The 25,180-nt window shown below is 41.7% G+C and overlaps 1 protein-coding gene across 2 annotated transcripts; it reads right to left on the reverse strand.

Annotated features, from left to right (window-relative positions):
• Positions 1–9,489: 9,489 nt before the first annotated feature.
• On the reverse strand, positions 9,490–22,205 carry RBM24 (RNA binding motif protein 24). 2 transcript variants are annotated; one of them, XM_057555377.1, is made up of 4 exons: positions 21,022–22,205; positions 19,797–19,920; positions 18,303–18,357; positions 9,490–11,662 (listed from the first exon to the last, which is right to left on the reverse strand). In XM_057555377.1, exons 1-4 carry the CDS (start codon positions 21,187–21,189, stop codon positions 11,299–11,301), a joined length of 711 nt encoding a protein of 236 aa, XP_057411360.1. In that variant the 5' UTR covers positions 21,190–22,205; the 3' UTR covers positions 9,490–11,298. The 2 variants fall into 2 exon arrangements, with proteins under 2 accessions (XP_057411360.1, XP_057411361.1); XM_057555378.1 differs by lacking the exon at positions 21,022–22,205 and adding an exon at positions 20,706–20,915.
• Between the last annotated feature and the right edge of the window lie 2,975 nt (positions 22,206–25,180).

Genomic DNA, 25,180 nt, shown 5'->3' on the forward strand with positions numbered 1-25,180 from the left:
GAAAATGCCCAGTGATGTCCAATAAAGATTAAAATTTTAGTGTTGATATCACTGTAACAGAAAAGGAAAATGGACAAAAAAAGAATAAGAGTGACTCTGGAAATGAAAAATAACTACAACTTTAGTTTTTAAATTGTAATTTGTAGAATCCACTGGCTATATCACTCGTCTGCCCCGGGGCTATGAAGTGCTGAGCCGGTGACGTTTGGAACTGCAGGATCTCAAATATGACACCAATTCACCGTTTAGAGTTATAGAGCTTCTACCCTTCAGCGCAAACTATTTCTATCAGGATCCAAACTTTTATCTAATTAGCAATAGCTGGAAAGGGTTTGCCCTTTGCAACTGGGAGATGTGCATGTGAGTGTGTGTGTGTGTGTGTGTGTGTGTGTGTGTGTGTGTGTGTTCAACTATTCTTTCTGGCAGATTATAATCAATGCAGGTTTCTATCAAATACATTCAGAGATGGCAACTGATCTGATTGAGAAGACAGTCAAAATGAGTAAATCCAGTTCGAATGGACCTTGCTTGTTGATTTTCCCCCATCTCAAGAACCTGGACTTAATTAGGTATCCAAAAAGTTCCCATTTACTTCAAAGCATAGTGGGTATGTATTTCTGTACAAGCAAGAGATTTACCTTCGATATTGGTTGATATCATTCTTTGGAATAATACTCTTAATAGCACACTAGCAACACAAAGATAGTTTAACAGATTGCTCAAATTTCCGAGGTTAATATAGAAGAGAGCAATATTGGCCAACCCCACAGAGAAACAGGGGATTACCCAGGACATCTTACTTTTGGAGCATTTCTTGAGTGGGAATAAATGAGTGACAGCTGCTGAGCCAGAAGCTCCTAGCTGTGCCTAGCAGTGTGGCATCCCCAAAGTTTTCAGAGGTCCTCAAGCCCTTATTACACAATTTTTTTAAAAGACCGTCACACTAAAATTATATTTTTTCTCTTAATCACTCAGAATCCATCATGTTAAGAAAATCTGGTAACCCCACAGAACCACTAAAGTTCTCTCAAAAGAATTACCCTGAGGCATGACAATCACATTGATTACAAAAGCTTAGAATCAACTACAGGTATTGGTGATAGGCAAGTGAAACCAAAGAGTTTCCAATACGAAGTGAAATTAGTCACCAGCTTGTAGCATTTACCTTTCAGTACACAGTGGGGATGCCAGTAAACATTTTATCCAACCGAGAGGGTGTTACATAAGCTCGGTGAGTCTGCTGCCGCAGAGAATGTGCATTTCTAAGGGGAGAAATCTCTTGTTTTGGACAATTAAGTGCCCTGTGGTTCTCTCTGGCATTTCCTGTGCAAGCCTCTTAAGTGTCTCATCCTTGCAGAAATGCATGAGTTGATTCATGCAGTGCACAGGTTGTAGGAATGCTGAGACAGTTTTTTTTCTTCATAGATTTCAGGGCTAATTTTGCAAATGCATTTTTATAATGGTTATGTTCCCTCCCCACATCAGCGTGCTGAAATGTCTCACTCTGAGAGAACCGAGAGACAACTACTGTGCCAGAAGTGGCAGCTGGGAAAGATTAAAAAAATATCAGATAAAGGAAGCAAGGGCTGAAAGGTAAGACAGACAGCTGGGAGATTTAAGGGACGCGGCTTCTAAGCAGCTGAAAGAGACAGCAGTCCAGAGCGAGAATGTGTGCAAGATAAGAGGTTTTGTGCAATCTGAAGAAATATGCCAAAGATGATAAGAAATGCAGCTGTTATGAAAGTGTGAATTACCAAGATTCCCGGTATGCCCAGGACATAAAGCCATTCCACATGTGTGCTTGAGGGGCAAGCACAGGGACTTCTTTCACTGGTCAGTCTCACTCCTTAAACTCTTCAAGTGAAGACCCTGTGTGTACCTCCCACTCAGCCCTTCCCAAGCTGCTATGGCTCCTGGTTCTGGTGCTATTTCTTCTTCAAGTTGTCCTTTCCTCCTTAATCTTTTCTTAACTGGCATTGAGACAGTCAAGCTCACTACGCAAGCTCATTCATGGCAGATGACTTGAATCATACACCTTTCGTAACTATTCTCTACATTTAAATCCCATGTTATTAAGATTGGCATCATTAAAAGTTTATAATTATTTGGCACTCTTGGACATATACTCATTCAATTTTATATTTTATTACAATAATAAATCACAGTATAACACTTTTCCCAAAAAAGCACAAGAGGATGGAGGTCAAGATGACTAGTCATTATAACCCTTAGTATTGTGACTACCTAAATGTTGACAACAGAAATTAAATTCAGAAAATGAGCACAGAGGCATTTGTACTATGCTATCTTTCTGTATATCTTTATATATTTTTAAGCATTTTAATCATGTGAATAACTTGCCTTGGAGTCCTTAAATTTGGTTTTGAAGGGTCTATAGAATTGAAGTCATGATTGTTAAACTTGCCTTAGAATTTCTGAGACAATTCCTAGTGACGCAGAAAGAGACCGCTAAAATAATCCAGTGGCAGTTAGTCTTTGGCGTCATCCAGACCTGGGTTTCAACTTACAGTTCTACCACCTTCAGTTATGACTTTAGGCAAACTACATTAGCCTCCACGTCAAGTGAATATAATAATGCCAAGTCTATAGTGAGGCTGTGAGGATTTAAGATAATGTATGCAGTTACTTACAATTGCCAAGATATGGAAGCAACCTAAGTGGCCATCAACAGGGGAATGGATAAAGAAGATGTATATATATATACAATGGAATGCTACTCAGCCATAAAAAAGAATGAAATAATGCCAACATGGATGGACTTGGAGGGCATTATGCTAAGTGAAATAAATCAGACAGAGAAAGACAAATACTGTGTGATGTCACTTATACCTGGGATCTAAAAAAAATACAAGAAACTAGTGAGTAAAACAGAAAAGAAGCAGACACATAGATAAGAGAACAAACTAGTGGGTACCAGTGGGGAGAGGGAAGAGGGGAAAAGCAAGATAGGGGTAGGAGAGTAAGAGGTACAAACTATTCTGTATAAAATCAGCTACAAGGATATATTGTACAACATGGGGAATAAAGTCAATATTTTATAATAGCTATAAATGGAGTAAAACTTTTAAAAATTGTGAATCATTATATTGTACATCTGTAACATATAATATTGTACGGCAACTATACTTCAATTAAAAAAAAAAAGAAAAAAATAATGTATGCAGTGTCTGGATGCCCAGTAAATGGTAGCCAAAAATCTAGACATTTAAAGTAAAGAAGTGTACAATGGTAATAGAGAGAAAAGTGTTCAATTTGATGTTGACTATTATCAGTATTCCTTTTCTGATACAGATCTATCAGTATTTCTTTTCTGACACAGAATGACTCTTTGAAAGTGACAGCAGGGGCTGCAGGGAAAGACCAATCAAAGGATCTGTGAGGTAAGATTTTGTGTGTGTGTGTTAGTTTCTGCTTTATAACAAAGTGAATCAAAGCTATACTTATACTTATATCCCCATATCTCCTCCCTCTTGCTTCTCCCTCCCACCCTCCCTATCCCACTCCTCTAGGTGGTCACAAAGCACCGAGCTGATCTCCGTGTGCTATGAGGCTGCTTCCCACTAGATATCTATTTTACATTTGGTAGTGTATATATGTCCATGTCACTCTCTCACTTCGTCCCAGCTTACCCTTTCCCCTCCCTGTGTCCTCAAGTCCATTCTCTACGTCTGCATCTTTATTCCTGTCCTGCCCCTAGGTTCATCAGAACCATTTTTTTTTTTTTTAGATTCCACATATATGTGTTAGCATGCGGTATTTGTTTTTCTCTTTCTGACTTACTTCACTCTGTATGACAGACTCTAACTCCATCCACCTCACTACAAATAACTCAATTTCGTTTCTTTTTATGGCTGAGTAATATTCCATCGTATATGTGTGCCACACCTTCTTTATCCATTCATCTGTCGATGGACACTTAGGTTGCTTCCATGTCCCGGCTATTGTAAATAGAGCTGCAATGAACATTGTGGTACATGACTCTTTTTGAGTCAGGCAGGGTATATGCCCAGTAGTGGGATTGCTGGGTCATATGGTAGTTCTACTTTTAGTTTTAGTTTTTCAAGGAACCTCCATACTGTTCTCCATAGTGGCTGTATCAATTTACATTCCCACCAACAGTGCAAGAGGGTTCCCTTTTCTCCACACCCTCTCCAGCATTTATTGTTTGTAGGTTTTTTGATGATGGCCATTCTGACTGGTGTGAGATGATACCTCATTGCGGTTTTGATTTGTATTTCTTTAATGATTAGTGATGTTGAGCATCCTTTCATTTGTTTGTTGGCCATCTGTATATCTTCTTTGGAGAAATGTCTATTTAGGTCTTCTGTCCATTTTTGGATTGGGTTGTTTGTTTTTTTGATATTGAGCTGCATGAGATGCTTGTATATTTTGGAGATTAATCCTTTGTCAGTTGCTTCATTTGCAAATATTTTCTCCCATTCTGAGGGTCGTCTTTTTGTCGTTTATGGTTTCCTTTGCTGTGCAAAAGCCTTTAAGTTTCATTAGGTCCCATTTGTTTATTTTTGTTTTTATTTCCATTTCTCTAGGAGGTGGGTCAAAAAGGATCTTGCTGTGATTTATGTCATAGAGTGTTCTGCCTATGTTTTCCTCTAGGAGTTTTATAGTGTCTGGCCTTACATTTAGGTCTTTAATCCATTTTGAGTTTATTTTTGTGTATCGTGTTAGGGAGTGTTCTAATTTCATTCTTTTACATGTAGCTGTCCAGTTTTCTCAGCACCACTTATTGAAGAGACTGTCTTGAGGTAAGATTTTGTACTTAAAATCCCCCTCTGAGTTGTCCTGGGACTTCAGGCACTTGCTTCAACTTCCCGCTTGGTCAGTTACACTCTCCCAGTGTATTATCTTTCCATCGGGCATTGGTTTATGCCAAGCACGTTGCTGATCATGATCAATGATAAGCATATGGAGTGTTTTTATTTAATTAATTAATTAATTTAACTGACGTACAGTTGATTGCAATATTATATGTTTCAGGTGTATAACACAGTGTTTCACAATTTTAAAAGATTCTACTCCATTTATAGTTACTATAAAATATTGGCTGTATTTCCTGTGCTGGGCAATATATCCTGTAGCTTATTTATTTTATACATAGTAGTTTGTACCTCTTAAACGATTATTCCTATGTTGCCCCTCCCCCTTCCCCTCTCCCCATTGGTAATAACCACTAGTTTGTTCTCTATGTGGAGTGTTTTAAAAATAGTATTGATGAAGTAGCAATAGTGCAGAAAATCGGCATTACAGTTTTTAATATGGTTGCCTACTGATAAGCAGGTACAGAAAGTACAGTTAGATGTCAGGCTAAAGGTCAGAAGAGTGGATTCAATTGTAATTGGGAATGAATCAAACATGTTCAAAGCAACACTGAAAGCTTCCTCAGCCCCCTGGAATCTTCTACCCCCATTCTTCTCAGAATTCATACCTACGTGCAGGAATTTTGCCTCCACTAATTCAGTGGTCACTTGCTCATATGTCACAGGAGATTGAGGACAGGTGCTAAGGAACCCAGGGGAAGTGCATAGGGTTCACTAGAAAGAACAGGGTCAGGAAGCAGTGTGTTGAGGTGGTGGGCACAGAGGATGCGGTTTCAGGCCACCCCAACTTGAAATCCCGGTTCTGCACCACGCTGAATTTGTGGCTTTGGGCAGGCTGCTTACTGCTCAATGGGGATACCACTGCTTACCTTATGTTTAATGAGGATTACGTACAAGCACCTGGTACACGGTATGTGGTTAGTGGTGCAGGCCGCTTCCCTCACATCCCTTTGCAAACTTTCTGTTATTTCTCCAAAGGCCCATCAGTAGGAGCGACCAGCATCGCATCGAGGCAGAAGCAGCAAAGCATGTGCAAACACCGATGTGAAGAGCTCACCTTTCTCAGCCACAAATGACCTTTTTATACGTAGAAGGAAAGTATACTGGTTAGCAAGGTAAGTACATTTTCTTTAATCCTCCTCCTCTCTTTTCTGACTCGCTTGTCTGCTTAAAATGGAAAGTGAGGATAGATCAATGAATTCCACTGTTCCTTATCCCTGGAGGCCCAAGGGCCCTGAGGAAGCTCTATCTGATCCTACCAAAGGCACCATAATTGTCTGTTTCTACCAGCTTTCAGTTACAAAAAATATACTCCTTTTTCTTAAACATCTAAACCTCGCAAGCATAGCTCAAAAATTCAGCTGTTGTCCTGTCTTTTAACTAGCAAACTAGATATCTAATTCGTGTCCTTTAAATGACCCCCCACACCGTCACCCCCAGATGAAGTCTCCTGCCACCCAGCCAGCCCCTCTCCCACTCTTCCTCACAGCAGACCCCTTAGCGGCAAGTCCTCACCTCATGCGATCCGGCCCACGGGACTCCCACTCTGTCATCTCATCTCCTTTCACTTGTTTTTAAGGGAAGCTTTTTTCTTTTCTTCATTATTTTCTTCTACTTCCTTTGCACATCAGTCTTTTCTCAAATTTCAAAATGTACATAAGCAAATGCAGGATGGAAGTGCGTACTCTTAAGACTCTCCAAAGGCGTCTTCTCTATCTCCTTCGCCTCACCTGAGGCACCTACAGCACAGGTGGCACAGCTAAGAGTCAGAGTATTCAGAAAGCAAACAAGTTCATACCTGGTTGGGACTGTCAGATGAACACAGATTAAAAATAGAGCTAAACCACAACTTTCTACTTGGCAAAACTATGTTTTTGTATTTCACACTCATTTTGGAAGTCAGTCTGAGATATTTGCCCTTTTAGGAACACATTATCTGAGCTTTTAAACGAAAAGAAATAATGATTGTTACTCAATCCCTGTTATGATGTAATCAGAATGACCTCTAAGTGTGGAAAAATGGAAAACAATGCACAGCCTCCAACTCACTTAAATTATATTGATAGCTTAGTGGTAGCATCTTGAATTTAAAAAACAATTGCATTCATCTTCTGGGATACAAGTGACCGGAAAGAAGGGTACTTTCTGAATAAGTTGGTCAAGAATGACCAAATACTGTGCAATTTTGAGACAGCACTAATTTATGATATCAAAGCTAAAAATCCTTTTTCTTATCTAAAATTTCTAAAGTGCTTATACATGCATGTATTATCTGATTTCCTTCTCATTTTGATTTATGATTGAGATTTCAAAGTCTGGAATGTAAATTACTTAGCTAAAATCATTATTGAACTTCTAAAATTCAACTCAGAACAAATATCCAAAATGAAACCTCTTCTGTATGAAGTGCTTAAGCAAAACAAAGTTAGAATTTCCATGGAAACAGCCTGGAACTCTTGAAGGAAAAGAGAGGACAAAAGTAAGCATGAAAATGCATTTATTTATTTTTTGGTTCCTCTGTACCTCTGCCCCTGCAAACTTCAGGCTGTCATCTTAACGAACGCTTTCAAGCCTCAGAGGGAATTAAGAAGAACAATATTTGACAGGAGTGAGGAAGGAGCTAAATATAGTTCCCCTGTGAGAGAAATATATTCCATAATCTTCTCCTCTCCCCTTCCTTCCCCTGAGCAATCTCTCCATCTTTCAATGTGATTTTTGTGCCGCTCTTGCTGTACAGCAAGTTTAGCTGTGACTTGGTTGGGACAGAACGAAGGTAACATGAGATACTTTTGTCCTCTTTTGGGAGGGTCATTTCATACAAGACAACTGCTGAGGTCAATTTCCAAATTAATATTGTATATATTCCCACAGTATAATTTCCATCTGCCTAATAGTTCAGAATATCTAAAATGCTCTCATATCAGTTAACTCATTTGATCAGTACAATCTGAGAGGTAAACAAATCAACTATGTTGAGTACTATCAGCTTACACGTTACCAGGATAGAAGGGTTCAAGATCACCCTGCTGGTAAGTAAAGAAACCAGACCTTGGCCAGCAATTTGGATCTCAGACCATTGCTTTCTCCGACTATACAAATACAACTAACCTCCTGACCAAGGTAGACATTGTGTCATGGGTACTCTCCCCTCTTTATTAGAAATTAAGAACTTTTATTTATTTTAAAAATACATGCTTTAGCATTATAAAGTAAAAATCTTGCCCTCTCTATAACTGCTAATATTGATCAGTAAATACCTCCAAGAAAGGTATAGTCAGGGATACATGGACTTTTGGTTTCCCTGAGTATGGCTATTTTTGACAAGCTTTTCCCAGAACCTATTTTTAATTGATAAATCAAATAATGTTTCATTTTAAAGCTCAGCAATCAATACATGACTTACAGAGGACAAAAGTGATCTTTTGTAAATCTGAAACATTAAATGTTGAACTTGTCTTTTGGAATAATCATTGATGCATTGGCTGAATTAAGTAACTTAGAAAATTATTTTACTGATCCAAGATAATACCTTGGGGTGCAATAAAATCTCTCCCTAGGGATACAGTGGTATCTATTTTCTTTGGAAAATTAAAGGCAGTTAAGGTTGGAGATTATGATGGCTCTAAATAGGATGATAGTCATCATCAAGTACAAAGTCTGGGACCTCCCTGGTGGTCCAGCGGTTTTGATTCTGTGCTTCCAATGCAGGGGACACCAGTTCCATCCCTGGTCAGGGAACTAAGATCCCACATGCCGTGCGGCCAAAAAAAGAAAAAATAGAAAGCATGATGGAATCTGTTATTGTAACTTTCTGCTGCTTATAAGTTTTGAAAACTAATGGAATTCAATAAAAGATATCATATCATGCATTTGGGAAATATTAAGACCAAGGGACCAACAGACAATCCATTCCATAATTAACATAACGTGTATACTTTAAGACAATATGACAGCCATTCATTTGATGTTCTAAGACATACATTATTAGATATGGCCGCATCATTGTGGACAAAAATTAAAAAATAGAAACATTCCAAGAGGTGACTTCCTCTTTGGTTAGCTTTCACTATAGGGCATTACAACAAGTGCTACCAGTAATCATTTATCTAGATAAATAGTAATATATTTGACTGTGCCAAGTAGTTGATATACTTTAATACTTAAATAACCATTTAAGACAGGTAGTACCGTCCAACATTATAGATGAGAAATCAATAAAAACCTCACCCCAAAAGTGAGCTACAAAAAGCAACGTGTTCCATTCACATTGCTAGTACCTGGTACAGGCTAGCACCAAACCTCAGTTTACCTGATCCCAGCATCACTGTGCTACTCCAGGTTCGAGTTGACTGTTCCCCTCTACAGCCCATTCCTTCCAAGCAACCTTCAGGTAACCAAGTATCACTGCCATGAATCGTCCTTTAGGGTTCACTATTGGGGGAGGACCTATATCATTTGCTAAATGTAAGGCAGATACTGAGTTAATGAAATTTACTTAAAAGGTATAAAAGCAGGGCATCTGGGAAGCTTTCTGCTCACTGAAAATGTTACCTGTAAATCACAGCCATTAATTCTAGTGAAAGGGAGAAAGCATTCCACTTTTACAACAAAATTAGAAACAACCAATGCAACAAAAGTTTTTAAAAATTATATTTAATACAAGTGAATAGATTAGAAGATCTGAAATGTTATAAAGCAATATACACAATGAATAAATAACTTGCACAGGAGAGTCATGTCTACATTACATAACACTGTCTAGTATGGGAATACTTAAAGTAAATCCAGTGATAATGGAGAAAGTCCATAAAAATGCTAACCTGTCTTCCCTTGTATGAAATTGTTCAAGTATAAAAATCCAATACAGTGTAAAATAGTATTCAATTTACTTTAAGAATAAAAATTGCAAGTATTGCAGTTTCAGAAGAAAAATGTAAAGCAGCATTTAAAAACTACATAAACTACATAAGAAGAGTGTTAAACTAATGAAGTACCAATAAATGAGAGCTACACGAGCAAAAATCAGAGAAGGAAGCATGAAACTAGCAATAGGTCCTGTTAAAATTTAAAAAAAAAACCTAAAAACTAAAATAAACTAAAATGTGTTAATGTAAGAGTACTCTCTTATACAGTGCACATATGAATTTAAATAAATCCAAGTCAACATCTTTAGTTGAATAGGTTAATATTTAATATGCTACATCTAGACCTACTAAATAATTTATGCCATGAGATGAATACATAATTTTACAGTGTCACATCTAAAGTTCCTTTCTTTAGAGTGCAGCATAGTAAAACTTAAAAATAAATATCTTAAATAGCATTACTATTAAGGCACAGTATAAACCACATTATCATTAATTGTTGAAGAATTGTAATCTCATTAACCTTGTTGTCTCATGTACTGTATTCACTAATAAATAGTTTTAAATATGACTCTGAAATAGATACTAAAAAGTGTAAAATTATTTAAAAAGGGAAAAAAATAAATGTCCTTAAGACAGTTCTTAAGGGTTTAGAGTCTGCAAACTTTGCCCGCCTTTAATCATAAGCCACGAGTCGACACAATAAATAGAAAGAGAAGGCTGTTGTAGTAAAAGCCTGATCCTATTTCAGAATCAGAATTGCTGACACCAGCAGATACAAGTTTCCCAAAATTGAAACAGGATGGGGAGAGGGATTAGAATGTGACAAGCTCATCAAACAAGCACAAGTGATGTGTTCTTTCCAGAACTGTGTGTGTTATTGATTGTCTGTACAGCTGTTGCACCCATTCATTCCACATCACTTGTTTCACAGTCCCACTCATCCACTGGGTAGATGAGAAAATAGCTTTGGTGCCTGTCCACCATTTCACCCACCGCCATGCTCCTAGATTGATTGTTCGATGCCCATTTTTGAGAGTAAGAACATTACCTTCTTGAAAAAGTTCTCTAGGCCATAGTGACTGCTAAAACTGACAATCAGTGCTTTCACCATTTTTTTAAAAAAATCTGCTTTTAAATGTAATTCAAGCTACATATTGCTCACTCTGTATTCCCTGGTTCAACTAGATTCAAACAGCATTTTCTAACTGGTAAAAGGCAGTTTGCTTCCCTGATACTATAAAAAGAGCAAAAGTAAAAATCCCGTTATAAAAGTGAAGTTCCATTGTTCCTCCTGCCACCGTTTCGTTGCGGCCTTTTATTTACTCAGGCTCTTTGGGATTGATTTCCGAAACTGCGCCCACTCCCCCCCTCATTCTCATCTCTTTCACGTCTAGAACTACTACTGGAGTATTAAAAAAAATAATCATCATAATTCTGCTTCACAATAGCATAGCTTTTTTTTGTTTTTGTTTTTTTTTTAAAGCTGTTAAGTCAATGTTAACTCTTATTAGCTACTGAAAATTGGGAAATCGGGAGGGAAAGAGGAAACAATTCGACTTTGATCAGGTTCTGGCCTATTGCATCCGGTCTGTTTGCAGCTGCTGAGGCTGATACTGGCCAAAGGCAGCGGCGGCGGCAGCTGCGGCGGCGGCGGCCGCCGCGGTCCCAGGTGCGGCGGCGGTGATTGGCTGCTGCACCGCGTAGCCGTAGCCCCCGGCCGTGACGTAGCCCGCGGCAGCCGGGGAGGCTGCGTACGGGTACTGGTCGTAGGCGGCGGCGGCGGCGGCGGCAGCGGCGGCCGCCGAGTACTGTGCGTACGCGGCTCCCGTGTAGTCAATGTAAGGTGCGGTGGAGGCGGCCGCTGCGGTCGGCTGGACGTGCGGGATGACCACTCCAGGCTGCACAAAAGCCTGCGGATAGACATAGTGGGCAGGTATCCTGTCGAGAAACGGAAAACAGAGTCAGGCAGGAGTTGCCTCCTGTCTGGAGCATGGCTTCTGCCGAGATCAGACCAAACTCAAATTTAGTGGTTATTATGAGCATAGGGTTGCCACAATATCGACTTGCCAGTCACCTGTGAAAGTACTCTGGCGGGAGCCCAAATCATGGAGTGCCCCAGAAGGAATTCAACAACGAAAATAGGATACCCTCCCGGCCAGAATTTTGATTCAGGATCATTTTGGAACCAAGAAATGGCATGGAGCCAAAGTTTGGAAAAATAAATCAAGTTTCAGGAGGGCCTCGCGCAGAGGAGGTATTTAATAAATGCTGAATTGAGTTTAAGACTTGAGAAAATTTTGTGGTGAGTTCGTTCAACAAAAACGGTTTGGACAATAGAAAAATTCTTAACCGTGAAACCAGGAATCCAAAGGGAATCTGTGATCGTTCAATTCCATAAGGGTGATGGCCGGTTTCTCAGAAACTACAGTAAATTTCAACAAAAGCCGTATGTTTATTATCATGGCAACCCTACTGGAAATTGCTATGCAGACTCAGCACACATTAATCTCTCTGCAACCTCAGTCACCCTTATTAAAGATAATAATAATGAAAAGAGAAGCAGGCGCCAAAATAAAAAAGGAGTTTAAAAGATCACAAGTGTGGTAAACACAGCAGAATCACACTTCTCAAACGAACTGTAGTGCAGCTCACTCTATCACAAGAGGCTGTTGTGGGAAGCTACAGAAATGCTATTAACATTCATGGCAGTGATTCCCAAAGAGATGTGCAGCACGCTTTTGGTCTTTCTTTCTTTCTTTTTCTCCATTAAATTCATAAAGACACAAGGGTCAATCAAACCTGTTTGACTATCAGGCAACCGAAGGTCAGCCAGCTTGTTTATCTCTATGCAAGACAGACAGAAGGGGTTTTGGGGAAATGATGAGGTTGAGGGAAAAGGTAGGGTCAGGGAAACACAACTAAATATTTCTAAAATTAATATCAACTTAAAAGGATTACACAATAAGAGTAAGGAAACTTTTTTTTGAGCATCTACTAAGTCTTGTTTTATCCTCTAACTCAACAGAAATAGATTTATTAGCATATCTGTTTTAAATCTTCCCTACTGGTAGATATTTTATACAAGTCAATTCTATTATGGTGTATTATCCTGCAAAAGTTCTAGAAAGTGAAACAAAATTCAGTACCTTTTAAAATGATACATTCAGAGGTCACATACAAGACACACTCCAATGGCCTTACTTAAAAGTTACTTTTGTTAAAAAAAAAGAAATCACAAGAGGTATTTTTAAAAAACCATGCATCTCAGTTCTCACTCTTGCGATTCATAACTGCCCAGTTAAAACGCTACCATGAATATCTGATTTATTTTCATCCTTCTTTAGAATAATCTCCATCAAAACCCCCTATATTTCTAAAAATACGACACCATAATGCCATCTGGTTGTTGCCAAAAGCAACTTACAAGAAGTACAAGCACAAGTAACAATCTTCGAATTTTAAAGAACTCAAAACAGAAAACTTCATATTTAGATTATGAAAACATAAATTTTGCTTTGCCTTTTCAGAGTTTTACTGAAAGCACTCATTAACCAACATCCATGGAAAAGATGAATTTATCACAGAGGGTAGTGAACTTTGACCCCAATGATAAAAATACACTCAATTTTACTAGACTTGTAGATCTTTCCCAGTGCCAGGAGAAACGACGTCATCAAGTGTTTCTGAGGACACTTAGAGATGTTCTTAATTGCTTGTCAGAAACCAGACGGGTGGTCATGCACACACTCAGAACTTCTCTGCAGGTCAGGTGACTGGCTCGTTCAGAGCGACAGGTGTGGCTTTATGAAACACCGTCCCTGGAGGCCGCCGTGTCCACGATGTGCAGACACGGATAAGAAAGCCTTACTCATGCCAGTTTACATGTGGTGATGGACAGCAGGGGCTGCAGCCGGGCTATTTTTGATCCTGTCATGCGACAAGGGTTTCCAGCGGGTAAAATGTCTTTATAAGGCCAAAGTAAAACATCTATCAGCTCCAAAGGCCAGCCAGTATGAATCTCACTGATACTGAAACATTAACCCCTGTGCTCCCAAAGTTCCAAAGACAATACGATAGCTGCTAGGCTTGTATCTCTAAATAAAGGTGGTAACTGAAAATAAGTTTAGCCTACAAAAAGGCAGGATAAAAGTGTGTGTGTGTGTGTGTGTGTGTGAAGAATGCTTTAAATGATACACAGGCAGTGTTGCTTACAGGACTCTTGTCTCTGCGTTTATTTTACATTAATAGTTTTCACTTGAAAATGCCAACCAATGAGTATAAAGTTCCTTGGAATATCAGAAACCTACATGAAGTCTGGCAAGGGTTAGGAAGCTATCTAGCAAGCAAATGAAACCCTAGAGTTTTTAAGTCTTAGGGAAAGGAGAATCCAGAAGACCACGGAGAGACTAAAATAGTTCAGAAGGCAGGCAGAATCCGACTAAAGGGTGAGGTGGCACTTCTGAAGCAATTCCTGTATTAGGAGCTCTTTTAATAGTCTGCGGAACCTATTAAGGCAATTTGGGAATCTCCCCCCTGCTAGAGAGCTACCAACATCCTTTCCCTCAGTGAATCATAGAATGTAAATGCCTAGCAGAAATAAAAGCACAAGAGCAAGGCCGACACCTCGGACAACTTTCAAAGAAAATTTACTATGTTTTCCTTTTCTTCCTATCACTTCAGGTCCCTCTGGCATCTCTCTGTGACTTTTGACATCCTAAAGGGTTTCCTCTTTCAACCTATCACATAAACTGCTGACACAGGCTGCATCTCATTCACTTGTTTAAAGTAACCTAGGTCCCTAACATCCTACCAAACTAAGTGCAAACTTCTTAAACTTTGGCATGCCAGGCCTTTTATACTTCTGGCTCCAAAATACTTTTTCCAGTATTTCTTCTCACCTTTCCTTGAACCCAGGTCAGCTGGGCTCCTCAATGTTTCCTGGACATACCACACACACCTAGAGCTTCACCTTCGCTCGTGACATCCCTCTGTCAGGGATGCCAATCCTCACTCCATCTTTTAAACCTGTTGAAATCGCAACCCTATCTACCCTAGCTCTACCACTCACCACGTGTAAAGCCTTCAGGAATTTGCTTCACCTTTTTAGTCTCACATATTTCTCATAAGTGAAATGAACCTAGTATTTCCAATCCTAGTATTTCCAACCCTGAATTGCTGTGCATTAAATAAAATTATCTATGTGAAGAGCCTACAGTGAGGAATATATTCATGGCAAGAGTTCCCTATCCTCCATCATAGTTTAAAATCTAGGTCAACTTCTACCTCTTTCATGAAGACTTCCTGGATCCCACCAACCTGATGTCTCTCTGCCTTATCTGAAGCCATATAGACAGCCCTTCTGGGCCCTTCTCAGTTTTCTTACTAGATTATAAGAGAGAGCCAAGTTGCATCTTCCGGACTACAGCTTGACACAGAGGAAAGAACACGGCTTTGGAGGCCATGATTCGGAACCTAGAACCAGACTCTATCACTTAGTAGTCCCTGAGGGAAGTTAATTAACCTCTCTGCATCTCAGTTTTTCACCCATGGAAAGGACATTAACAGTGCCTTCATCAAATAATTACTGTGATAATTAAATTATATAATTTATGTAAATCCCTTATCAGTACCAGGCAAGTAGCAGGTGTTCAGTTAATGTAAATTACTGTCCCTCCTGCTCCACTTAGTGGACAGTATAATACTTATTATGCATTAACACAGAGTAAAACTTAGCACTTAAAGGAGTACTAAGTAAATATTTAAGTGTATTTCAACGTGATCTAAACTAGCCCGGAATTTTCTACTCACAGACCCATAGGCTCTCCTCTCCAACGTTTCAATAAGAAAATGATTCTTTCAAATATAAAATATTTATAAGATATTGTTTAGCAAATCCACACATTTCTGTACATCTGCCCACTGTGTTACATCCAGAAATTCCTTCAGGCCAAGGTTTTTCTCTTTAAAGGCCCAGAGTAATCTGGGGGTCATTTAAAGACCATATAAAAAAATAGTTCCTAGAATTTCAAACAGGTCAAGTAAGATTAAAAATTCTCAAGCTTCTTTCCAGGCCTAAAAATAAGAACATGTGGCATTCAAATAGAATTTAGGATGACCAGGTGTGATTTGTTAGGTACAGACTCCGGGAATTAGAGCAGTGTTAAGAATCCCTTAAAAAAGAAAGAGAAGGCTTGCTTGGTCTATTTGTAATGCTATCTATCTCTAATAAGAATCTCAAGTTCAAACAATTTATGCAAACAGTAATAATCACCATCCTTTATAAAGACAGCTAGTATTAGAAGGGATGAAAAACCAAAGGTTACTATCAAAATAGGCTTCATTTAAAATTTCCATATGACACATCTTATTCTGGTTGTTATTGCCCTTGTGCTACTTTCTTTCTCAAGGATCTGTAAGGACTACCACAGCCAGTCCAAATTTCTATTCTAGCTCTCAGGACCCTCCATAAGAGTCTGGTTTCTCCATGAGCTGAGTCTTTTCTCCTCTTTGCCTTTGCTGATGCTCCCCTCATCTTACAGCCTTTAGACATGTCCTTCTTCTTCCTGCCCAGGACCCACCCACTGGTCCAAGGCTAGTTCCAGTCTTCACAAAGCCTTGTCCAACTCCTCCAACTCACCCATTTTCTTGCTCTTCTGAATTCCTTTTGTACTTAAAATAATACCAAGTAATTTAGCAATTAATAGTTCCTGATTCGTTTGTGTTAGTTTGGCTTCCCAAACTAAAGTGCAATCTCCTTATTTTGTACCATCCACTAGCACAGAGAAAAATACTCATGTGCTAATACCGGTTGATCGATTTAGCTGTATAACAACTGTCTCAAGATTATTAATGTGAGATCATGACTAAGTTCACCATCACTTCTTAAGATGGATGTTCTCGTCCCCAATTCTACCTTAAACATAGTCTAGACCAATGAGAGGGGGATCCACAGAAGTAGTTGGACCCATCAACCCACTGTTTATCATCAGTATCCAATGGTTTGGCTGGGGCATTGATAAATTGTTATGGGTATACGAAGGCCCTTTCTAATCATATTGGACAGAAGACTCTTCTACGGTTTAAAAAAAAGTAAGGGTTGTCAGTAAGTGAGATCTCGATATGGTAAAGGGAAGGTTATAAAGAAGGTATTCATGGAAAATATAACTTGACTCTTCCAAGTCAAATCATTATTACTTTTTTGGATCTATTCTTGGAGACACATAAGGTAGACATCTATCTTTGTAGATAGAATCCAACCTTCCAGGTTACACATGTAGATATTCAGGTGCTAAGCTAGAAAAGAAACTGTTGTTGAGAATGAAACACTTCTAAACAGTTAGAATATGTAAAAAGAGAGTGTAAATCTCTGGCATTAGAGTTACAACCATGTTGATCAGGTAGAAAACAGCCAAAACAGACCCTAGGTGTTCGGAATAAATTGAGGTAGTTGGGGATCTCCCACCCATATCGCGTCAGAATGGAAGGGAAATGAGGGAGCTTGGATGAGGAAAGCTGGTAATCACAGAACCCACAGAACACAAATATAAGCAGGCTGTTCACCTGAGTCAGGTCTGAAAGGTGAAAGTTAGTGCTACTCTACTCAAAAAACTGGCCAGTGTTAATGAAATCTGATGAGAGTTGTTGAACCTTTACATTAGAAGGCCTAGAAGTGGATATACATTGCCAAAGAAAGAACCCCATTCCCAGAAAAACACCCCAGTAAAACAGAAACTTAGGACATGCAAGCGATGAATCTGTATTCTTACAGAGGGAAATCACACCATTTAGCACTCACTACAAAAATATGGTTAAATGGAAGTCACAGGCTACAGCTTAAAAGCAAGGAAAAAAAAAGGCCCTTTGCTTCCCATGGCAAAGTCAAAAGTCAACACCCGTCAACACCACCACCAAAACCAAAAACACAAAGAGCCCCTTCCCCGAGGAAAAGAAAACACTTTCACTACAGCTCTTTTCAATTAAGTAAAAAAGCACACAGTTTAGCTATCAACACCACTTCATTACTGTAATAAATAAAATAAAGCACACGGAGGTCTATTGACTATTGTGAAAAATAAAACAACAACAGCAACATCCATGCATCGTTAATCACCATCTGAGCTTGTGTGTCTGAGTCTACTGGTTACAGAGTTTAATTCCAAACAGAACTATTCCACCTCTTATCATCGTATCCTTCTGATCAGTTAGCTTAACTGTATACGAGCCCTGTCAGGTTAGAAAGAGATAAATACAATTGAGTCAAGTTGAACAGTAGTAATGGTGTTGGGACACAATTGTCTGGTACACAAGTCATACCTGGTATTTTTGTTTTGTTTTGTTTTGTTTTGTTATGTTAATCATGAGCTCAAATGTGTCTGTTTTGGAGGCTGCATACTTGGTCAGATAACTTGACTCATCTAAAAATATTTATTTTATCAGCATTCAAAATACACAAACATATATAAATATGTATAATCAGGAACAATCTGTGACATGATGGTCTTATCTGGATATAAAAAAGAGGCAGGTTAACAAATGATATCCATATTGAAACTTAGGAGGGCCTGATTAATTGACTTACCCAAAAGGTCTTTGTATAAGGGCTGGATGAAGCTGTTGAACACCAAAGGCAAAACCTAACAATAAAACATACCACATTCTCTATTTGTGCATGGTTAGGCATTTATTACTTCTACATATAAAATGCAATCACACCTTTCACTTAGAAAAGGTAATCATTCTTTTAATACTTTAGAGAAAATATTATACATATTTTTAAAAGTCATTTTACTAACGTTATTGTTGATCTAAATAAAAATTTTAATGGGCTACAAGTGGAAACTAAAAATGATCTGCAAAGTTTAGTTGACAGACACAGAATAAGACCTTAGAAAATCAGACATAGAGAAAGTTCTTGTGGAATGAAACCAAGAACAATAGGACTTGATAATGAATTTACATGTCACAAATCTTCCTACAATTCTGAATCATGATCTATAAAAAAGCCTTTTTAATTTGGAACATTCTGGAATGCTTTGGACAATGCTTTGGAAGATTCTGGATTTTACAGATTATAGTACTAAAAATTCACAAAACAAACTCTTCTTTCTTTTCTGGATAGCGTACACAGACGCACACACACACTGTATTAGACAAATACATGTTTTTTAATGCTCACAAATATTTGCACATGCACTCCCTTTCTTGACAACCTAGTTCCCTAGTAAATCTGTTTGGGTTGAAGTGTCCACCTCTTTCCAAAATTTCAGATGCACAGACTTAAGAATGAAGAGTACACGACTTAATCAAAGTTGCATGCCCAAGAAAAAGATTACATTTGTTCAAGAGTCGATTCACAATTATTTGTGCTCGTGCAAAGGGCAGTGTTGTAAACCATTCAAGAGGTCATGTTTTCACATAAACAAAATTCTCTCCCTTTTGGTGACTAATAGCTATGTGACTCTGGAGTAAACCCTTTCTCATCTCTGCAGCAATTTCTTCATCTGTGACATAAGGCTCCTGGAGTGCATGAAATCTCTTCATCCTCTTTCATTACTAAAATATTCTGGGACTTTATTTTGAACATTGACCTGCCAGGAACCACCACCCCTATGCTTCTCTTGGCTCAGTGTTCCAGTTGAATTGCCCGCTCTGAACACAGGGCAACGGGTGGCAAAAGGAGAGACAACACTAAGAAGTATAACCAGCTGGAGTTGACACATTTGGCCCATAGCATCCACATGTGAATGATCTACAAGTGGCTAAAACCCAGAAAGTGGAGAGTGAACTATGGTTGTATATAGGAAACAGATGAGTCAAGCTCAAGCCTGAGTGTGTGCAAACTGAACTGACCCCCAAGATCTATTTTTTGCCCATAGGTACATTTCAAGTCAGGAAAGGAGTGTTTACAACTCTCATCTACCTTTAATGCCTTGGTAGAATAACCAGCCACAGCTCACCTTTACTAAACATCTACAGATTCTCAGGGAACTAGTGTCTTCCCAATCAGGGATTCATTCTATTCAGAAGTGGGGGGTCCCTAGTTGGGGGTGGGGCGTCGAGGGACATTGCTCACCTGGTTGCATGATCCTTGGTTTTGCTCCCAAGTATGCCAGATTCACATTGGCCTTCCTGCCATCAATGATGGGGTTGGGATCCTTGCAGGCTCTTTCGGCAGCAGCCCGGTCAGCCATGGTGACCTTAGCAACATACACACACAGACATACACACAAAGCTCTAAATCAACCCCTGAAGAAACCAACAATCGCACTGGAGAAGTCATTCGTGTTAATAAAACTGAGGGGCGGGGGGGTCTTAAACTTTTTCTTTTTTGGGGGGGGGGGGCTGGAACTTATCCCTTGATCCTCCATCCAAAACAAAACAAAAGAAGAAAACAGAAAGGAGGAAAGAAAGAAACACCGCCCTCCCACCCCCCAAAGTTCTAAGGGTGCTAGTAGGGCCTAGTAGAGATTTGGAAGCCTGAATTCTGTCTTAGAACTCCTCCAGATTCCCCCTCCGCCGACCATTCCCCAGGTCCCTACCCGGCCTGAGAGTCACTGTTTGCTTTAAAGAAAGACTAGCCTCACATCCGGCCGGTGTTCCCAACCCCGCAAACACTCCCCAGCGACAATAGCTATTGTCCTACGCTGGGGCTCCCGGCTCCTCGGCGGCTGAATTTGCTCGCTGAAATCTCCAGGAAGGTTACTATGCTCTCTTTCATTTCGGCAAAGAAAGAGCCAGAGATTCATCTTTTAAAAGAACTCATCTTTGCAATTAAAAAAGGGTTGGGGAGGGGTGGCATAAGAAGAAAAGCCCCAGACCTCCTGGGGTGTCCCCTCCCTGCCCCAGCCGGAATGCCAGGAAGACACACGCATTTTTACAAAGCAACAGCGCGCTTAACGACCGGCCTCCAACCCGGGAGTGCAATTCGAAGGGGCTACGGCCCCTCCCTCCCAGACCTCCGCACCCCCAAATCAGTCATTACAGTTCTCTCCCTCCACGCCTGCTCCGCCTGTCCGCCGACACCGCAGCGCTCTCGGTCCCCTCGGAACCCCGCGAGGCAGGCGCCGGCCCTCCCTCCCCAGCTCCGCCGCGCGCAAACTTTCAGTTCAGCCGGGAGCGAAGAGGCAGCGCCGGTCACGTCCGCTGGGGTCCTCGCGCGGCCACGCCGAGCCCCTCACTCCCAACTCCGACCCCTCGGGCCAAGCGCCACTCTGTCCCTCCCCGCCCCCGTGGTCCTCTGTTTCCCCGCCAAGCTCTTTATCGCCCCCTCCACCACCATCCCCATCCGCGCAACTTACAAATCCGTAGCCCCGGGACTTGCCCGTCTGCCGGTCGGTGATGACCACCGCCTCCTCGATCTCGCCGAAGACCTCGAAGTACTTGCGCAGGCTGGCGTCCGTGGTGTGGTAGGGCAGCCCCCCGACGAAGATCTTGGTGTACGTCGTGTCCTTCTGGGTCGTGTGCATCTTCGCGCCCGCCCCGCGGCTCGGGCTCCGGCTGCGGCTGCGGCTGCGGCTGCGGCTGGGGCAGCGGCTGCGCCTCCTCCTCCGGCTCCGCGTCTCCCGCACTCTGGCGCGGCCGCCGGGGGCTGCGGGCGAGCCCGGGGGCGAGGGCGGCGGCGAGGCGGGGGCGAGCGGCCGGGGTCGGCCGAGGGCGCGGGGCGCGCGGCTGCCGAAGTCGCCAGCAGCCCCGGAGACCTGACTTCGCTCTCTCCTCCCGCCCCCCCTGCCGGTCACGGTAAAATTCTCCGGATCGTCTGGGTTAGGCTCCGGTTCTGTAGGATGTGCAAACGGTTTCCACTCACCCGGCGGGGAGGCCAAAGCTGAAAAGGGAGGGTGGTCCTTAAGCGAAGAACTGGGTGCGTTTAGAGGTAGATTTTTCTTTCCTAGAAATTAGGTAGGTGTCTCGGGTGCGGCGCGGGGAGGGTCGGCGATGAGAGCGTCCGGGCGCGGAGGTGGGCGGGCGGGGGGCGCGGCGGCGGCGGGGCCCGGGGCGGGGGACTCCGCGCGGCTTCGGCTCGGGTTCCGTCCCTCCCGCCGCGGAAGCTGGAAGACAAGTGGCGAGGACGCCTCTCCCCCTCTGTGCTCCCTTCCCCCGCTGGCCGGGGGTCGGCGCCTGGCTGGGGAGGGGGCGGGCCGGACGCCTGCGATTGGCCGCGGCCGCACCTGGGGCGCCCTGCGCCGCCGCCCCCCAGCTGTTGGGAACAGCTGCTTCTCTCCCCGCGCGGCGCGGCGCTGGGCCGCCGGGCTCGGGCACTGGAGCCGGCGCTGGGGTAGGGCTGGGGAGGGCTGGAGGCGGCTTGGCTCTCGGCGTCGCCTGCCCTAACCCGTCAAAGTCCTAGGGACTCGGCGCGGCCCCAGCCGGGACCCGGGTTGCGGGGATTGCGCCCGAACTGGGAGCTGTGTCGCTTTCCAAAACGGCGACGCGAGGTCTTTGCGCTCGGCCTCGGCGACAGGGCCGGCGACCCACACTGACGAGCTGGGGGGTGGCGCGGATGCCTGGGGCGGTTCGCTGGGAGGCCAGTTCCCTCCCGGGCGCGGGGGCCCAAGAGCTCTGCCAGCGATACCGGAATTGGATGCTCCCGGGTCTGGAGAGTGAGAAGGAGGGCCCCCAACCTTCCTTGACCTCAAAGAGCCGGTGCTGGGGAGAACCAGCGAGGCAGAGCCAGGAGGGAAAAAAAGCTTTGGCCCTCGGGTGCGCTGCGGAGAACCACTAGCTTTCATTGCTCACCGCCCAGCCAAGCTAAGTAACCGTAGACACCTGTCTATCAGACACCGCTTTCTATTTCAAAGGACCATAAATTAGTACTTCACCTCACAGTCACCAAATTTGTGTTACCTCCTTAACTTATTCCTCCCTAACTATTCGGGAAGATTGGTACAGATTTCTCATCATAAATCCTTCCCACCCCCCCCCCCCCAAGCAGAGAGTTAATCAATTTCCTTCTATTTGAATTGTAAGGATGTTTACTGACTTGATCTCAACTGTCTTATCAGGATGTACAGTAATTGTAAGAGGTGTAATTTTTGAAATCGACTTGTTACATAATCACTGGTTTCTACCAGCAAACGTTTACAGCATTTGTAGAAATACAGACTTTAGTGCAGCCCACATATATTTATTTTTTATATCAGCTTTTGGCAACTTCTTTTTATCAAGAGTACCTTCAACTAGGCTGTAAGATCATGGTCGTAGTTGAGGTTTGGATGAAGATATTTAATGTCCCCCACCCCCTACTGTTGGCACACAATTTGCTTTTACATCATTTCCACCAGGAGTGTCCACTGAAGTCCACCCAATAACTGCCCCTGGGCTGCAACATTTATTCTCTTTAAAGCAGTTCAGTATGTTAACCTATTAGAGAGGCACATACTTCTGTTCTTCTTTCCAGGGCACCTCTGCAGTCAACCCAAGAGGATGAGATATATTGCATTTGCAAAAGCTAATAGGAATGCAAATATTCTTGTGCAAAATGTTGAATTCTGTTCTTCCTCTTGCTGACATCTGCATGAGGTTGACCTTTTGAGGTCATCAGTTTCTTTAAGTTTGAACCCCCAGCAGGAGATAGAAAGAAAGAAATCTAAAGTTTCTTGAGAAAATGTTTGTAAAATCCAGTTGAAGAAAAATATTTTACAGACATATGAGAGCCAGAAAGTGAAATTGTAAACACCCTCTCCTCATTGCTTAAGTAAAATACAGGTTTAAAAGGAACTCTGTGTACTGGTACAATGAAAGATGATTTTTTAAAATTAGAAAAACAAAGCAGGCCACGAAACAGAGGAGGTGTGTTTTTTTAATATTCAACATCCATCTTGCGGTGTCACTTAAGAATTACTGTACTTAGATGAGGCTCAGGCAAAACATCTTTGTGAGGGGAAACTAGTTACAGAGAAGAGTGACTTTGGCTGTCTCACTTCTCTTCCTACCGGGACAGGAGCCCACCCCAGAGGGACTGTGATAAAGGGCAGAAGAGCGTCTGGGAGGGTAGCCAGAAGCTCCAATGTTCACTAGGTAAAGTGGTGAGATCTACAAGGAAATTCTGATCCTATGCTGGGATACCTGTGTTGTAGAACTCGGCTTCTGGAAATAAGATGCTTCCCTGCCATAGTCCTAGAGAAAATAATGCAGCCACCCTCCCCCTACCCCATGTAACTCCTGCCTGGTGTGCTTTTATTCCTTCAATCCAACAGTAAATTTATAGCTTCATTTGAAACTTCCCTCATTTTGTATGAAATGATACCTGGATATCCCTGATTTTGAATTCCAAAGATAATTAAAGCATTATCAATAATCTGGTGTTATGTGATTCACTGAAAACAAAGGTTAAGAGAAATGGAGCTTTCTTATTTTCCAAACCAATTTGAATAGAAGCCATAACTCATACCCGGTTCTGCTTGACAAACCATTGAGTGCCCCCCCCCCCCCAAAGGCAGGCACTGGGCTAGGGCCAGGCGTTACTGACGCTGGGTTTGTGTGACATCTGCACAAAGGTGGGTACAGTTATTATGGCCAGATACATTCTCAGTGGATTTATGAACCTGAGCCATCAGACCATGTAGCCTTGGGGGCATAAAATCTTTCTGAATTCAAAGTTTAAAGGTTATTAAGTACCAAATATTTCTGTATAATTACCCAATACAAATTCAGGTTTGAAAAACAATACTGGGGTAATCCTTTTGCTTGCTCAGCTGCTTTTGGCAGAGAAGAACGCTTGTATATTCACAGACCTCGTGCAATATGATGTGTGCCTCTTTGGAAAGAAAGAGCCATAAAGTACTTTAAAAGTTATAAATAGGTTCCTCGTTTGTCATATCCAAATGACTACATATGGATAGCCCTGAATCCTTGGTTCCTACTCCATGGCAAGATCGATATGACTTTATTACTTACAGTAAATTATTGTCCACTTGGTTCAAAATCTTTATCTGACTATTAAAAGCCAAAACCAAAGTTACAAGTTTCACATTCATTTATATATTTTCTTCCTCCCCCCACCCCTTTCCTCTTAAATTAATCATGGAAATGAACTCCAGGCCCAAGGCTTATGAAGAATGTTGAGAAAAGAGGGTAATAGCATTTCATGAAGGGAGAGAAGTACTATCCCCACTTACGGTGGTGCCTGTTCCAGAGGTAGTACATTGCTCTGGGCAGCAAGTCTCCTCCAGGCAGGGTTGGCCTCCTAGATGTTATTGGATCTCCCGTAGGTCAGCTAAGTCCTCCACAGGGTTCTATACACATGAACACTGAAGAAATATCTACTGAAGAGAACTGCTGTCTTAAAGATATCTACTTGCATGCTTGATGAGAGAAAATACATTCTTAGCTAGAACTAACCACTTGTAAAGTATTTAGGCCAGGCACTTTTTTTTTTTTTTAATTTGGGAAACAAAAAAATGGCTCCCACGAAATCTTTTGTTTTGGTTGTTTGGAAACGTTTACTTATTTTGAGAGTCTGTG

This window comes from Balaenoptera acutorostrata, chromosome 10 (assembly GCF_949987535.1).
Source record: "Balaenoptera acutorostrata chromosome 10, mBalAcu1.1, whole genome shotgun sequence".
Taxonomy (NCBI): Eukaryota; Metazoa; Chordata; class Mammalia; order Artiodactyla; family Balaenopteridae; genus Balaenoptera; species Balaenoptera acutorostrata.

Bases quoted from the DNA above. Each gene is read 5' to 3' on its own strand.
- RBM24 (XM_057555377.1), bottom strand. From the start codon at position 21,189: ATGCACACGACCCAGAAGGACACGACGTACACCAAGATCTTCGTCGGG. The intron at 19,921-21,021 runs GTAAGTTGCGCG...TATGTTGCTAAG, and splicing joins AGTCCCGGGGCTACGGATTT to GTCACCATGGCTGACCGGGC. The intron at 18,358-19,796 runs GTGAGCAATGTC...TTTTATTGTTAG, and splicing joins ACCAAGGATCATGCAACCAG to GTTTTGCCTTTGGTGTTCAA.